The 17,419-nt window shown below is 52.1% G+C and overlaps 1 protein-coding gene across 34 annotated transcripts in view; it reads right to left on the minus strand.

The window, feature by feature from the left end:
- Shot (dystonin-like protein short stop) overlaps positions 1-17,419 on the minus strand; it is a 150,332-nt gene that overhangs the window by 42,962 nt on the left and 89,951 nt on the right. For 28 of the 34 annotated variants that reach the window (XM_076799348.1, XM_076799344.1, XM_076799334.1 and 25 more), the window contains 3 exons: positions 16,659-16,880; positions 10,778-10,893; positions 840-10,686 (listed from right to left, as the gene is read on the minus strand). The exons of 1 other annotated variant lie outside the window; for it this stretch is intronic. In XM_076799348.1, the coding sequence (XP_076655463.1) occupies positions 840-10,686; positions 10,778-10,893; positions 16,659-16,880 (10,185 nt within the window). Of the gene's footprint in view, positions 1-839; positions 10,687-10,777; positions 10,894-13,976; positions 14,151-15,702; positions 15,851-16,658; positions 16,881-17,419 lie in introns of those variants that run through there. 5 more of the 34 variants (XM_076799347.1, XM_076799337.1, XM_076799363.1 and 2 more) reach the window with 5 other exon arrangements.

The raw sequence follows: 17,419 nt of genomic DNA on the forward strand, positions 1-17,419 counted from the left end.
GACCCAATTTCCACAATAATACAATCATCTTTACTCGATGTATGTCATATTTGGTATCATTTTCATTAGAAAGAAATAATTATTTAAATGAAAAAAAAATTTGGATACACCACGTTTTTAAGACGGATTAAAAAAGTAAAATACAATTCCCGTTACTGCAGTTAATTTCGAAAGTCTCAGCACTATCAAAGAGAAGGGACAGTGAAAAATTACTATAACTAAAGTGAATAAAAATTGTCTGCATCTACTCTGAGATACAGGACATAAAACTGTTTTTCTTGATCATTTTATTAAAGTAAAAGTAGTCAAATTAATAGCATTGATAATACTCGATTCTTTTAATCTCCATAACGTTCCAAACTGCAGCTACACATTTCTGCCATAAATAAAATCCGCACTGGTTACCGTACTGTCACAACTAGACTGTGGATTTTATGCATTTATGACAAAAATTAGTAGGTGTAATGTCAAGTAGCAAAAACATTAGAAAAATTTCAACATACTATTGCATTATTTTCAATCTGCCAAACACAATAGGAAAGAAAATAAATGTCTATTTCACTTCAGTTCGTTGCAACTCAGGTGAACAATTTTTATTTTGCATAAAGATCCGCGCAGTCTAGTCATAACTAATTTTCAATTTTCCAGCAGCGTACAGAGGGGTCGCCGAGCGTCGGAAAATCAAAAAGGGAAACATTTCATGTGCACCAATCTATTAAGCGTCGCTCAGAACGACGAAGTGCAAGAGACAGAGACAGATACAGAGACAGTGACAGATACAGAGAAGATAGAAAGTAGAATAGGAAGAAGAAGAAGAGGGAAGAAAGAGTGCCACTTACCCTAGCTTCTGCGGTGAGAATATAACCCTGGTCCAGGGCTTTCGCGAAGTCAAGCCTCTTTCCCGATGGGTCTCCGCAAAGCCTGCCCTCTACGGGGTCTACTATCCCGGTGCTAATCGCCTCTAACAAGCTAACGACTCTACCGGTCCCGGGTTCTTTGATCACGGTGCTGGACGGATCGATCGATCCGGCCTCGATCGCCTCTCGCAACACGGCCGGTTTACGATCAAGGGCGGACGCGACGCGGAACGGGTCTTCGAAGGTACCGGACAACGGGTCGTACAGTCCGAACTGCAGGGTCTCGATGAAGGAGAGTCCTCGTTTTGGCGTGATCAGTAGCTCCTCGTCTAGAGCCCTGGCCAACGGGTACAGTCTCGAGCTCATGGTCTCCAGTACGTTGCCTTTCTCGGCGTCCATCAATCCCTTTCTGATAGCCTCGGCCAGCTTCACCAGCTTCTTCTTCTTGGTGTCTTTGATCAATGCCGAGTCCGAGTCGACGATCCCGAGGCTGACAGCCTCCTTGAGCGTGACCGGCTCGCTAGTCCTCGGGTCGGTCATTTTCCCAGTCTCCACGGACAAAGAACCGTTCTCCACGGCCTCCTCGAAGGTCATAGGTCTTGCCAAGAACACTTCGACGTCACCGAATCGTACAAAACGCGGAGCAAGCTTTCCGTCAGGCGTCTTAGGCGAGGCAGACTCGATGATTCCTTTGCTGTTAGGATCTAGGACGCCGTCTGTCAACGCGTTGTTCACCGTTACGAATCGGCCGCTCTTCGGGTCCCTTGTTACAGCTGCTTCGGGGTCGACAAGACGATTCTCGATAGCCTCCTGCAGCGTGTACTCGCGCTTAGGCTCGTCCTTGCGAGTCAAGCTTCGTCTCGGCTGATGGGTCAGCGGTTTCTCCAGGGTGACTAGAAGCCCTCGTTCCAAGGCCACGTCTATGCGGTACGCTCTTCTGGTCTTCGAGTCTAGAACGCGACCACGAGGCACGTCTATGGCACCTGTTTCTATGCCTACGGAGATTGGCGTGATCTGCCCGGTGGTGGCGTCCTTGAGAGCGGTGGTGTCAGGATCTAGGAGCGCCGTGTCGAAGGCGGAGACTAGATCGATCGTCTCGTTGCTGCGAGGATCCACGAACAGTCCCGTTTGGCCGCGATAAAGGTCGCTGACCACGGCCTCCTCTATGCTCAGCGGCAGCTTCGACGGCACGATGTGTCCCTTCTTCAAGGCCTCCTTCAAGTCGATGGGTCTCTCGGGCACCGCGTTGTAGGTCCCCCGAGTGTCGTCGATCACTCCCGACGAGATCGCGTCGGCGAGCGACATGTATTTCTCTGTCCTGACGTCTCGGACGATCGAGGCCACCGGGTCGATCAACTCCGACCTACAAGCCTCCGTGAGGGTCAGCTTCCTGTTGGTCGAAGGGTGCATGAACTTGCCGGTGGAGGGTTCGTAGATGTTCATCGTGATGGCTTGATGCAGACTGAACTCCGTGGTCTCGATGTCGACTATCAGACCCAGCTGCAGGGCCACGTTGAGGGAGACGGACCGATTGGCTCCAGGCTCTTTGAACATCCCTGATCTCCTATCTATCACGCCAGCTCTGCAGGTCTCGGCCAACGAGAGCAATCTATCCGCTCGTTTGTCCCAGTAACAGGGCAGCGTGGGGCTGACTAGACAGTTCCTCATGGCCTCGTGCAGGGTGACCGATCTTCCGGTGCTGGGATCCGTGATCTTTCCAGTCCGATCGTCGTAGAGTCCCTGGTGGATCGCTCTCTGCAAGGACACGGCCGCTCGGTGGTCTACTATCAAGCCAGCCTGATAGGCTTCCTGCAAAGACATGTCCGAGTCAGCGGTGACGTTCACCTTGCCGGTTAGGCCGTCGACGTAGCCGGTTCTGATGGCTTCCATCAGCGAGATCCTCTCCCGGAAGCCGCTCCTGCCGTCCTTCACGGTCACCGAGTCCGCGTCGATCAGGTTCCTCTGGATCGCCTCCAGCAGGCTCAGGTAAACGCCCGACTGAGGATCCAGGAAGGTGTTCGTCCGTTCGTCGAGGATTCCCTTGGAGATGGCCTCGCTGAAGGTCATCGGTCTTCTGGCCTCCAGAAGCAGCCCGTGCTCCAGAGCCTCCCTGAAGTCGAGTCGCCGGCCCTTCTCGTTGGTCACCGTGCCGGTCTTCGGGTCGACGATCAGCTCCTTGATGGCCTTGTCGAAGGTGATGGCCTTGCCGTCCGCCTGGCGGACCACCACGGCGGTGCTGGGATCTATCACGCCTGCCTTGATCGCTCGATCGGTCGGCAGCTTCTCCCTGGTCTCTGGAACGATGAACCGGCCCGTGGTAGGCTCGTAGAGACCCTTGAACACCGCTTCCGGCAGCGAGATCTTCCTCTTCGCTGGCACGATCAGTCCCCTGTCCAGGGCATCCGTGAGAGACAGAGGAGTGCTGGTCGATGGATCGACGGCTGTGCCTGTCTTCGGGTCTATCAGGCCCTGCTTGATCGCTTCGCCGAGAGAGATGATCTCGCTGTTCTTCGGGTCCTTCACAGAAGGGCTGTCTCTGGCGATCAGGCCCAACTCGAGCGCCTTCTCGAGAGTATAACTGTCTCCATCGATCACGAACGTGCCTTTTTCAGGGTCGTAAGCCTGGTGAGCTAGGGCTTCCTGCAGGGACCACGGTTTCACCGTGCTGAGAATGAATCCTTTCTCGTAGGCGACGTCCAGCGTCATGGGGTGCGGCGAGATCAGGATTCCCTTCTCGAGGTCGATCAATTGATTCTCCTCCGCCTCCTGTAACGGCAGTACTCTGTCGTTGCGGTCGTCCCTGACCACTGTCGTCTCTCCGTCGACGTAACCGGTCTCCAGAGCCTCCTTCAACGTGGTCTCCTCCCCTGTGGTTGGATTAGCGACCAGGCCAGTCGTTGGACAATAGTACTCCTGAACGATGGCGTCGATCAACGAAGGAACGAATCCTGTGGTAGCTATGATGCCTCGCTTCAACGCCACGTTCAGTGGCAGCGATTCTCCGGTCTTGGTGTCCCGTAGCCGACCGGTGCTAGGATCCAACAGCTTCGACTCGCCCAGAGCTTCTTCCAAGGACAGGAACGTTCCAGCCTTCGTGTCCTCGCACTCGCTGATGAACGCGTCGATCAGTCCTCTGCGGACGCTCTCCTCGACGTCGATCGCCTGGCTCGTCAACGTGTCCAGGATCTTACCGCTGGTCTCGTCGTAGAGACCCTTCCTGATGGCGGCTTCCAGCGAGATAGGCTTCCGAGACTTCGGAGCTACCAATCCTTTCGCAAACGCGTCCTCGACGTCCACCTTTCCGCCAGACTCTAGCACCTCCTGAAGAGTCTGCACCTCGTCGCTCACCGGATCTCTGATGCAGATAGACCCGCAATCTATCAACCCAACCTCTATCGCCTCGTTCAGCTTCAACACCATGTTCGAAGCGGGATCCCGAACTTCACAAGTCTCCGGATCGAGGAAACCTTCCTCCACAGCCTCGCGGAGGCTCAGGCATTCTTGGCCATTCGACGAGACAGCCTCCGAAGCTGCCTGTTTTATAAGACCCAGTTTCACCGCCTCGAAGAACGGAATCTTCTTGCCTGTCTTCGGGTCCACCATGTAGCCCAGGTTCCTGTTCACCAGCGGCTTTGAAATCGCTTCGCGTAGAGAAACGAACCTGTCTCCGGATAGATCTTTGACTATCACGCGATCCGGATCCAGCATGCCCAGATACATCACTAAGTCGTTGAACGAGACGATGTCTCCTGTCTCCGGGTCCACGAACTTCTCTTTCTCTAGGTCGTAGGCTCCTCGAGCGACTAGATCTTTGGCTGTCAAGTCGGGGGTGACTTGGATCACGAACCTTCTTCCTCTCACAGGCTCCTCTGGGTACTGCTCCTGGTCCTGGATCTGATCCTGGTCTTCTTCCAACTCTGTTTCCACTCCTTCTCTGTTCGGTTCCTCTATCCTCACAGCTTTCTCAGGAATTTCTTCTTTGTCCTTGACCTCAATCTTTGCAACTTCCTCGGGAACTTTTTCTTCGTCCTGGACCTCAACCTTTGCAATTTTCTCGGGAACTTTTCCTTCGTCCTGGACCTCAACTTTTGCAACTTTCTCGGGAACCTTTTCTTTATCCTGGACCTCAACCTTTGCAACTTTCTCGGGAACTTTTCCTTCGTCCTGGACATCAACCTTTGCAACTTTCTTGGGAACTTTCTCTTCGTCCTGGACCTCAACCTTTGCAACTTTCTCTTCGTCCCGGACCTCAACCTTTGCAACTTTCTCTTCGCCCTGAACCTCAACCTTTGCAACTTTCTCGGGAACTTTCTCTTCGTCCTGGACCTCAACCTTCGCAACTTTCTCGGGAATTTCTTCTTCGTCCTGGACCTCAACCTTTGCAACTTTCTCGGCAATTTCCTCCTTTCCATGGTCCTCTGTCTTTGGCACTACTTTGAGCTTTTCATCTTGAACAGCCACAGTCTTTTCCAAACCTGTGTCCTTCAACAGTACCGTCGAATCTACTTCGGACACTTCCTGACTCTTCTGCTGGGTTTGTAGAACCTCTATTTTCTGCGGTTGCGTCTCCGATTTGTCATCCTCTGTCACAGGACTCTTCAAAGTCTCTTTCACCTTGGTCTCTTGAATTTCTGTCGCCGCGGGTGCTTCAGGCTCTCTCGACTGAACCTGTTGCTTCGGGTCCTCTGCTTTCACTGCTTCTTCTTTTACCGGTATCTCTTCTACTTGCTTCTTATCTTCGATCAAGAGTTTCGCAGGTATCTCTGGCAGCGATTCAGCCGCGGATTTCTTCTCCAGGTTAATGCTTGCCGTGCTCCTCTGCTCCGGCATCGGGTGCGGCAAGGTTCCAATCTGTTCCACGGGTTTAACAGGCCTTTTGCCTTCGTCTTTGCTAGCAGCAGCATCCTTGACCGCGTCGTACACCACTTTCCCAGCGAGAACAGGCGCAGCTACCACCGCTAGCAGCCCGAACTTCGCAGCCTTCGCCAGGCTGAGACCTCCGCGGCTCTCCGAGCCCTTCATCTTCCCTGTGACAGGATCTATGATTCCTCTATCGACCGCCTCCTTGGCTGTGACAGGCTCCGCGGACCTGGTGTCGTAAACCACGGTGTTAGGATCCACCAGTCCAGTCTCCATCGCTTCCGCGAGCGTGTAGGCCTTCTTGGTGTCCGGGTCGACGAACCTGCCGGCTTTCTCGTCGTAAATACTGTCGATCTTCTCGATGGCAGCAGTGGTCTCCGGCTTATTCGTAGGAACGTCCAGAAGACCGTTCTCGATAGCGTCTTGAATAGGCATAGCAACTCCCGTCGACGGATCGGTGTACGTGCCAGCCGCGACGTCTAGAAGCCCGTTCTTCAGCGCGTCGTCGAACGTCATCTTGATGTCCTTGGTGGTGAACTGTTCTCGCCGCTCTGACTCGTCCCTGACGATGCCTCTGCTTCTCGCTTCCTCTATACTGATCTTCTCTCCGGTCTCGATATTCCTTATCTCGGCTGCGTTCACCAGCTCGTAGCCGGACAGAATTCCTAAGGTCTTCGTGGTCACCGTGTGGTAAGAGGTGATGGTTTCAGTGACGCCACTGGCGGTGGTGGTGATCACAGTGGTCGGTGGTTTCACCACCAATAGACCTGACTCGATCGCCTCGATTATTGGCAACGGAGTGCCGGTTGACGGATGAACGAACACTCCCTTGTCCCTGTCGATCAGGCCAGCCTCCAGAGCCTTGGTGACCTCCATGCTATCGGAGGCAATGGGACCAGGCAGGGACATGATGAAGTTGCCCTTGATGGCCTCCTCCAGGGTCAGACGTTCGTTCGTGATCGGGTGTTTGATCTGAGTGCCGCTCGCATCGATCAGTCCTCTTTCCAGCGCAACGGCGAACGTCATTCCAGCGGGTGGTATCTGTTGCTCGCCTCTGTCAGAGTCCTTGAACACGGCGTTGCTCTCCACGGCCTTCATCAGGGTGACGCTGCCTCCGCCGCTGGTCCTGATCAAGGATCTCTCAGGGTCGACGAGATTGCTGTCTATAGCGTTTCGCAGGGTGTCGGTGCGTCCGTCCGAGCAGGTCAGCTGCGACAGAGGGTCCACGATCTCGCAGAGGATGGCTTCCTTTAGAGTGAGTCGGGCGCCTGTCTCCGGGTGAACGACTTTGCCCTCTTCGGGGTCCAGGAGACCCTGCTTGTACAATCCAGGAATCGAGAGGCTCTGCGCTAGAGGCACGAGGACGTTGGCGCTCTCCGGGTCCAGGATTCCGCGTTCGACCGCCTCTCCGATGCTCAGGACGTCTCCTCTTTGAGGATCGACGATCTTACCGGACGAGGCGTCGATCTTCTTGCTCTTGATCGCTGCCGACAGTGTCACCGGCGCGCCGTCCGACACCACCATACTCTCCGCGAAGATCTCCGCCGTTTCCGCGTCGATCAAGCCGGTCTCCAGCGCCTCTTTAGCTTTCACTACCCTCTTCCTCATCTTCTGAAGCACTATGGGTTTCGCTGGCCCGTCCGAGTCTGTCGCTACCGCTTTCCCAACGGTCACTCGGAACTGTTGCTCGAAGCTGGACCTCTTCAGCTTCGTGTCTTCCTCGGCGTCTCCCTCTGTCCTCGACACCGAGTGCTCCTCGCTGGTCGCTGCCGTAGGCGAAGAATCGATTACGGAATCCATCATCGACGCGGACCCTATCGCCGAGTCCAGCTCGGAGACGGAAGTCGAAGTGGTCGGTTTACCTCCAGGTATCTCTTCGGCGTACGACGCCTCTTCTCCGGTGATTCTCTCGGCTTCGGCCATCTTGAACCCTGCGGTTTCCGTTGCTGGAGACGACGCCGTCACCGGGACCAACGGCGAGCCAAGCACAGACACCACGCCGAACTTGGCCGCGTCCAGCAGAGACATCTTCCTGTTCTCGTCGACCTTGTACTCGGCCGTCTCCGCGTTCACTATACCTCGCTCAATGGCCTCCGCTATGCCCACGTCCTTCCCCGTGACAGGGTCTTTGACAACCACCACTTCGGACGGCAGAGTGCCTTCCGACAACGCCAGCAACAGTTCGCTGGACCTTCCGGTTTCGGTAGATATGACTAGAGCGGTGCTTGGATCGTAGATCAGACCCCTGGAGACTCTCACAGGGTCCGGTATCGCGTGACTGGCTTCGTTGATCTTGATCTCCATCGGTCTCGACGGATCGTCCTGTCCGGACAGCTCCAATTTATCAGGTTCGCCGGAGAGCTTGGTGATCCTCAACAGTCTCTGCGTGTTGTCGGTCTCGGGATGCTTGTCCTCGAAGATGATCAAGCCCTTCTCTATCGCCTCCTTCATGGAGATCTTCTCGGGATAACAGTAGTGTCCGGTGGAGTCTAAGATGTTCTTCTCCAGGCTTCTCAGCAGCGACACCTTCCTGCCGTTGTTCGGGTCGATCACGAAACTCGAATTAGGGTCTATTATTCGCAGCTTGACGCACTCCTCGAACGAGACGAGTCTGTCCGTTCCAGGGATGATGAAGAGACCGGACGTAGGGTCGAATAGCTTCCTATCGATCGCCTCGGCGAGAGACCATCCGTCCGTTGGTAGCTCGAACACCCTCCTCTCCGCCGAGGAACGTTCTTCTCGGATCGACGTGTCCACCGAAGAATCGAAGCTCGAGTTCTGATCCGATTCGGTGTCCTTCCTCGACCTGGACCAGGACGGTTTCAGCGCGTTCTCTTCCGTGTCCGATGATACGCTGTCTATCGAATTGTCTCTGATGTTGATCACCGTCTTCCCCTTCACCTGCGAGGTAGAGATCACCCGATCCTTGGCGATGATAGTCGTGGTCGTGCCGATGGCTTTAGGGACGATGCTCTTCGCAGCTGTCTCAAAGGTATCCGGTGCGTCGTCCATCGTCGTGTCGTCCGCGAAAGGACTGCCCTCCTTTCGCCCTATTGTTTCCGCATCTTCGGTATAAACCTCCCTCACCTTCGTCACCGTTTGCGTGGTGACGGTGACGTTCAACAATCCCGTGAGCAGCGCTGCGCCATCCGACGAGATCAGACCTCGTTTCATCGAGTTCTCCAGGGACACGGGCTTCTTGGTCCTGGGGTCCAGCAACAGGCCTGTTTTGGGATCCAGCAGTTCCGAGAACACAGCTTCCAGAAGCGTGATCTCTCTACCCTCTTCGATGATTCCTATCCCTCTGTTCAACATCTCTGACACTTCTGGCCTTACGTAACCCCGTTCTTCGGCCTCCGCCAACGAGACCGTCTCTCCAGTGTTGGGGTCAACGATATAGCTGCCGCCAGCTTTCGAGCTGATCAGACCCTTGAGCAGAGCAGCGTTCAGACTAACGTACTCCCCTGTCAGAGGGTCCCTGAACCCGTCCACGTCGAATATCGTCTTCTGCGCGAGCGAGGTGACGAATCCCTTCTCGACAGCCTCTGCCAGAGCAAACTCGCCCTCCGCGTTCTTGTACGTAGCCTTCTGCGGGTCTATCAAACCTCGGCTCAGAGCCTCGGACAGGGTAACTGCCTCCCCTGTCCTCGCGTCCACTATAGAATTCAATCTATCACCGTCCAACACGCCTCTCTCGATGGCTTCCGTGACGGTCAACTTGGTTCTGTGCGCGGGACTGGTGATTCTGCCGGTCTCGTCGATCATCTCCGAGTCCCTGCAGTCTTTCAGGGTCATCGGCTTCGCGATCAACTTCCTCCTGCGCGCCTCCTTCAGCGACAGTTTCTCCATGGTCAAGCTGTGCATGTACTTGCCAGTTTTCGGGTTAATAATCCCGAAACGCAGAGCCTCGGGGAGGGTGACTTTGGTGTCGTTTCTAGCGTCGACGATCTCCCTCGCGGTAGGGTCCAGGATTCCTTTCTCGACGGCCTGGTCGATCGTGTAGCTCTCGCCGGTGACGCGGTCGAGAACACGGCCGAGGGTGTCGTCGACCAGGCCCTGGGATATCGCGTCGGAAAGGGGCAACGCGTTCCTCTTGACGGTCACGGTGACGTCGAGCTTGGCCAGGTAACCTCTGGCGTGCGCCTCCTCAACCGACAACCTCTCGCCGTCCTCGGTGACCAGGTGACCGGTTCGCGGGTCCAGCCTCGAGGCGGACCCGCCTCGCGGACCCGCTTGTGTGACAATCGCATCGGCTACGCTAACCGTATTAACGTGGTCGTTCGCCTCGCTCGACGACGGCCCCTGCCCGAAGTATGTTACCTTCGCTCTGTCCCCGGTCCCGTCCGGTTTCTCCGCGTCGTACAGCTCCCGCTGGATCGCCTCGAGCAGAGACACCGGCCGTCCCTCCTCGTCGAAGCCGCACGGACCCAGAAGACGATCCGCGAGCCGCGAGTCTATCATCTTCTCGCGCGCAGCCTCCTCGATCGTGACGGTCCGACGGCCGTCCCGTGAACACGCTATCCTACCCCTTCTAACGTCCAACACCCGGAGGCTGATCGCCTCGCCCACCGTCAACACGTTACCGGTCCTCGGATCTACGATACCCCTAGCCTCGATCACGTTCTCGGTACCTACACCCTCCTCCGAACGGTCTACTCGCTTCACGCTCCTAATCTCGCTAAAGTGCACGCTGCTGCTGCCGCCACCGGCGCTCGCGCTGCTCGCAGCACGCGACCACACCGAGTCCTCGCGATCCGCCCGCTTATCATCCTCATGATCCTCTTGTCGTCTGATAATCGTGGTCTTCTCCTTCTCAAGCTCGTGCTGCTGCTGCTCCGAGCGCAACGTCGACGCACCATCGTGCACCGAGCGTGTGGCATCCTGCGAGCCAGAGCGGCGCAACGTGTCAGAGACGATCGTCTCTGTCCTCTCCGTGCGCTCCGTCCTCTCATGACGCTCTAGGCTGTACCTACCGACCGATTCGTTTTAGCAGAATTTTTCTGACTGAGACAAGGACACCGGTTCTAAAGTGTCCACCAAGATCTACAGGATCTACTCACTGCGATTGCGTGTAGTGCGTCGTCGTCGAGGTGTACCGCTCCTCGCAACTGCTGCTCTCGTAGATGTTGAACTCCGTGCGGAACGTCCTGAGCGGCCTTTGCTCCTGCAGAGCCCGCTGCAAAGTTTCAATAGTGATTACACATTAGAATTAGCGGTTCGCCAAACTGACGCTTTGATAATATTGTGGAGGGCGCTAGCTAATGGGGAAAATTAGAGGGCGCTAGTGTAGAGAGCTTGAAAAATATGGAGAAGCGTCTCAACACCTCCACTGGTTCAGGGCCCGGCCTCGTAGATTCGCGATAAGGTAGAGTGACTACATTACCGTCAAAACATAGTTTTACGTGCGTCAAGTTTTCGCCCTTATATAAGAATATTTTGTCACTGGTCAAGGGCTAATTCGAAAGAGGAAGGTTCAATCTAGCGCGCGCTGGTCAGGAGCTGCCGAGGTTATGCAGATATTTGGTAACATAAGCGTTAGAAGTAGGGCAAAAATTGACGACGTGCGTGCCGTGGAATCCAAGCATTTTTATGCCATTGAATGAGTTTTCCGGATGAAATCGAGAGCAGCGCGCACTGGAAAATATCTAAAGCTACAAATTGGGCTATATTTTGTCTTGATTCTCTGCGAAATAAAGCGAAAAACTTGAAGCACGTTTCTACCGTCAGAATTCAAAATATCGATAATACAGAGCATAAAATGTGACAAGTTTAGTCGCAAGACCAAGACGGATCTTAACACTAGGTTTACGGAGCATTAAAAGTGAGTATTATACATTACTTTATAAAAATACGAAGAATGTGTCGGTCCAAGTTTTCAGCCATTTTTTAAATAATATATACCTAAGGAAATAAGTTTGTTCAGTAATTCCACGTAGATGGATCTTCACAATCTCAATAATCGTAAATTAAAAATATTAGAACCCGTCATTTTGACGGGTCCCGTAAACCTAGTGTTAAGTCTGTGTCTGAAGGCTGTGAATGGAAATTATTAATTAAGAAGTCACGTGACTATCCCGGGCCCTGAACACTTTACCGACCGGTAGCCCATTAATCGACTTTTAGTCCCCGACGTTTACCGCCCGGTGGCCCATTAATCAGCTTTACCGACCGGTATCAGTTTACTAGTTTATTAAATCTGCCGACAGAATATGGTTACCCTGTGCTTTTGTATCTAGCGTTTATACACTTTCAGGGTCTAACCTGCCTAGTATACTCTCTGTAAAGTGTTAAGTATCGAGCCGCTCGTAAACGGTGAGGTAAACCTCGGAGATTAGAAAATGACCAATCTGCAGTAAAATTAAGCGGACGCCCACGCTAAACGACAAGGACTTGACGCGATCAACGAATTTACCTGCAGCGAGTCCCTCTACTCCCACCGTTTATGAAACCTACGTCGAAGCACACGGACGGAATAATTATGCAAATCGCAAGGAAACCAGTACGCAGTTTGCACAATGCTATGGGCGCACCGTTTCTGTTTACAAAACCAGCGACCGATACTTCTGGACGGGGGTGTACTCGAAGCGACGACGATTTCGTCATCGACGCGTTCATCATGCTGAACGACGTCCTCCCCGATAACGAAACGGCTCGAGACGGCAATTATCGCGAGTCCGCATTTAGAGAGATCGAGCACGCCGGCTAACACGGTCGTCGTCGAGGAATTGGGAAAGAGCCCAAACTTGGTAAGTGGCACCGAGAGAACACCTTTTGGCGTGCGGTACTCCTCGGCGAAGGGCTGACCTCAACCCTAAAAACCCGAACCAAACTTCCCCGCTAATTGGAACCGCGAAATAGAACCGTGATCGCGAGATAATGCCTCGCGAAACGGCCGCTAATCACCGGCTACCTGTTTCAAGTTTTAGACTTTAGATAATCGTCCCACGTCCCGAAACAAACTTCCAGTCACGCGAACACACGCCGCGTCTGATCAAAGGAAGGCTCAATCCCCTGGGATCGAGAACGGTACAGTTCTCGATATATGTCAACAACACGCACAAGAATACAGTGAAAATATCAAATCGGTAATTTTAAGATTCTGGAATTTTTTAAAAATCCATTTTGCAGTCGAAAATTTGGAAAAAATTCCCAGTCGCGTGTGCGATTGGGTAGAATATTTATGAATTTTTTCGAGATTTTTTTCTGAGCAGAACGAGAGAAATGTTGCATAATTAGTTAAATCCGTGTGCACACTGTAGCTACCCTTATGGTAGGGGTGCCACGGCTTGAAACTTGCCTCACAGGGTTCTCTTTGGACGGTCCTGTCAAGTAGTATAATAAGCGATCAATTTTAGGGTCTTAATTTTAAGTCCCAATGGATGACTTGGTTCGCACACCTGATTTTTCTACAATATTAAATACAGTGAATTCTCGATATATGTCCACAACACGGGTCTTGCCAGCGACATATATGGTCCAGGAGACATACCCGAGCCGTGTTATGTTTACACTCCTCGGCGTCCGAGGTGTACGTCCCGCGGTAGTGGGGATAATCACGCGACATTTATCATCCAGGTCTTCGTGACATACATAGAGAAATCACTGTATTCGATCCAGTGGACCAGTCAAAAATTCGAAGTGTAATATAAATATTAAATATGAAAAATATTAATGACAAAATGTAGTATTTAAAACTGATCACAGTTTTCGCTGAATATGCGAATTTCTTGAAATGTATAACTCGAGGGAGAATTTTTTCTTCATTTTCGATAAACCGACAAAAAAATTGTCTACACAAAAGTTACTCGGTAACTGCGCGGCAACTAATTGCGATAAGAAAATTCCTAAGAAAGCTTTTATTTAATAAAAACCGAGAATTGTTTAAACTTTTTATAATGAATTTTTCTTTTCTTTTTTCAGCAATCGACGGACCTTCGTACGATCTTTAAAAAAAGCATTAGGGGTCGAAGATCGAAAATGAAGTATTTTAAGAGTTATCAATTTTGACCCGAAATCTCCTACAGCATCGAACACTGTGCAAATCGAGAGGATCTTGCGAATGGGATCGCAGAAGCATTATCGCACCGAGCAGAATTAACTATAAATCTATTATCGGACTATATAACGTGTAGCTCTGTTATCTAGAATTGACGCAACACGTAATTCGCATAAACGGAGTTTTTCCGAAAGTCTTTCGGCCGGATTGCAAGATCGCATGAGTCAGCGAAGAAAAACAAGCTTCAGCCGAAGAAGAATTACCACGTTGAAGAGCCTCTCGTCGACGGTCATCGCGATTCGTTATAGTCCACCGGCCGGCGGCGATTACGGCAATAACAGATTAGAAGAACGTTCTCGCTAACTTCTCCCGATAATCGGGCCTGTCCCACTACCACTTCCCGCGAGCATGATCTCCGCGCGCGAGAGCACGACCATTCGCGTTCGACCGGGCCGAGATGCAACGTGTCAACTGACTCGCCTCGAGTTGGCAAGAAGCCTCGTAAACGCGTAAACGAGAGGCGACCAAGTCAGATTCTTTTTTTAGCAACGCCGCGGACTCGTTAACGGCGAGCCAGCGTTCTCTACGCTCGCTTTCACGAAACTACAAAACCGCCGGCAAACTATTACGCGCACGATCGTAAACATACGAGCCTCTCGCGATGACCATATGCTTCGTAGAATCGCCGCCTCGCCGACCAAACGCGACAGAGAAATTTGTACTATCCGGAGTGGGATCTTTTGCGTATCGATCCTTCGCGCACGCCGGAACCCTTTCCACTTCCTGCGAAGGACTCATTGATTTTGTCGTGTACAGAGACTTCAGTTTCAAATTAAATTATTAGAACAATTCCTCTAAATTCAATTTATGCGATTATCTGCTGCGAGAACCAGGGGCCACTCAGGAATGTCTCTCTTCCCTCAACATTAGATTTTCCATTACAAAAAGAACAAGAACGTGTCTATCCACATTTTTAGCCATGTTTTAAATAGTGTATCCCCGAAAGGATAAATTTGTTGAATAATGCCTCACGGATACATCTTTACAATGTCAATAATCGTGGATTACAAATATGAAATCCCGTCACTTTGATGGATTCCGTGAACCTAGTGTTAACAATCGATACTCTTGAGTTCTTCCAATATTTTTGCTGTTTTAAAATCTGGAGTCTAGTCGTGTGTTACAGCGCATCGTCCGCAACTGTGATCTACCAGAGACTGCGCTCCTAGGGAAATACAGACTTTCAGACAAGTTCCACAGTTTGAAGAGGAGAAAATAACCTAGACACTCGAGAGGATGTCATAAAAATAGGCTCCTTGGATATTGCGTCAAAGGAGACGTGTGACCACGCAGCAGGAAACAGTCATTGCCGTTTGTAACGTTCAATGCTATTCACAATTTAATAATTCCATGGTCTTTGACAGGCTCGTTTCGAGCGATCCTAATCCTCGGGGGCCATAGAAAGAGACAGGAAATGGCAAATAAATGGCGAACGACTGTCCGAAGTGTTCTTTTGTTCGCGATGACGTCACACGGTCGGACAACAACACAAGGCCAGAGCAACAATGAACGAGCATTGCGCAGAATATCTACCGAAGAATCTGTAGCGATAATAAAACGTGTCACACGTTCCAGAAGCAACGGTAGCATGATCAACCGATGCCCCGAGGCTGAGCACGACGAGTCAACAGGATCAAAGTCTGCATTCCGCTTCTTCGCGGCATTATGGGTCGTTTCTAAAGCCCGTGATCGCGTCCGATGATTCGTCGATCTCGTCTGGCCGGCGTGGAACATTCCGGCGGCCTCGACGGCCAGTGTAAAATTAAGGCCAACGTAATCGATGACTAAGGCAGCGCACGTGCTCCGACCGGTCTCGCACACGTGACGATCAGGAGAGATCTCCGAGATCCTCGCCCGTCCGCAGGAAACACCGGAGGACGTCGGAGCAGGAGGAGGTTATCCCTATCTCCTCAGAGGTAGTCCTCGCACCTTTCGCACGATCCTGATCTCGGTCATGGCGGGTCCAGTCCTGGGGGACTCGAGACCTCGGTCCTTGCGCATCTCGCCCCGGAACAACAAATCGGAATCTCGGGAATCGCGGCCGGCAACGGACCGTCCCGGCTCTCAGAGTCCAAGCAACGCGGAGACGCCGAGCCTAACCCGGACGAGTGCCAACTGCAACGATTTACGCTCTGCGCCGTCGCCTAATCTTCGCCTCTCCCGCGCCTACCCGCTCCTACCCTCGCGGACAATCCTCTATTCCTCTGCGCGAGTACGCCGATCGATTCCGAGGCGGGAACAACGAAACTACACGAGCACAGCTGTTATTCGCCGTGCAGATCGACGATCTATCCTCGATGAAAACCTGACGCATGATCGAGATCGGTAAAATGTTCGAGACGTTACAGGGCAAAACAACCCTTCAGGTCGAACGTGAAACCTGGGGGCTGTAACTATTTCGAAAACTAACTCCAAGACAGTTATAGCTCACGACTTCAATATCAAATCCGTAATTTTAAGTTTCTGCAATTTTTTAAAAATCGATTTTGCAGTCGAAAATTTGGAAAAAATTCTCGGTCGCGTGTGCGATTAGGTAGAATATTTATGAATTTTTTCGTGATCTTTTTCTGAGTAGAACGGGAGAAATGGAGCATAATTTGGTAGGGGTGCCACGGCTTGAAACTTGCCTGACAGGGTTTTCTTTGGGAGGGTCCTATCGAGTAGTATAATAAAAGAACAAATTTTAAGGTCTATGCCCTCTCCACAGGATTGTAAGTCCCAAAGAATGACTTGCTTTGCACACCTGATAGTACACCAATTTGTCTACAATATTAAATACAGTGAATTCTCGATATATGCCCACAACATGATAATTCCGCGACGATAATCATCCCTTGGCGACATATATAGAGAGACCACTGTAACGACCAAGCGAGAGGACTCACCTGCAGAGACGCGTCCTCGGGGTGCACGGCGGCCATCTGCCTGACCCGGTCTTGGAGGATGTTGACGAGGTTGGTGTACTTCCTGTTGAGGTTGTCTAGGTCCCTGGCGACGTCCTCGACCGCCGACGCGAACTCTCTCCTTGGTTTCTTGACCGAGGCGTCCATCGACGGGCAGAGCTCTTCCAGCTGTTCCTTGAACGCTCGAAGCCTCTGTCCATAGATCTAGGGGTTTCGGTTAGGCCCGTTACGGTTAGAGGATAAAACAATTAGGTCTCGCCTGTGCGTCGCTACCCTTCTACACCGTCAGCGAACCCCTGACCGACATTGTCTCCGGTGACGTCTCAGCGATTCTAAAGCAGCCGCTTGCCCTCCCGGTTAAGTGGCTACACCCGGAACATACCGGACAAGCTACATGCCCGAAAACCTTGTCAGCCTACAAGCGCCTCTTGTGTTACGTGTACCGCGAGAGGAACGGGAAGACGCAAAGCTGGACCGTTAACAAAGCCCGTCTTTTCCGCCTGGGACTCTACAAGCTTGAGGAAAGATCATCCTGGATGTCGTCCGACGGAGGTGCATCTCGAAGGCCACCCGGTGGACCGTGCGTGTCAACGCGTTCGCTACCGCGCGCCATTTTTCTCGCTGCTTGTTGTTAAAATATTCTCGATTTAGCAAACGAAAGTCGCGAAACTCCTTCGATACCATGTTACGTTTTTAAATGACTAGAGATTAATCAGTTTCGTGTGAGCTACACAAGTTCATGG

This window comes from Halictus rubicundus, chromosome 13, assembly GCF_050948215.1.
Source record: "Halictus rubicundus isolate RS-2024b chromosome 13, iyHalRubi1_principal, whole genome shotgun sequence".
Taxonomy (NCBI): Eukaryota; Metazoa; Arthropoda; class Insecta; order Hymenoptera; family Halictidae; genus Halictus; species Halictus rubicundus.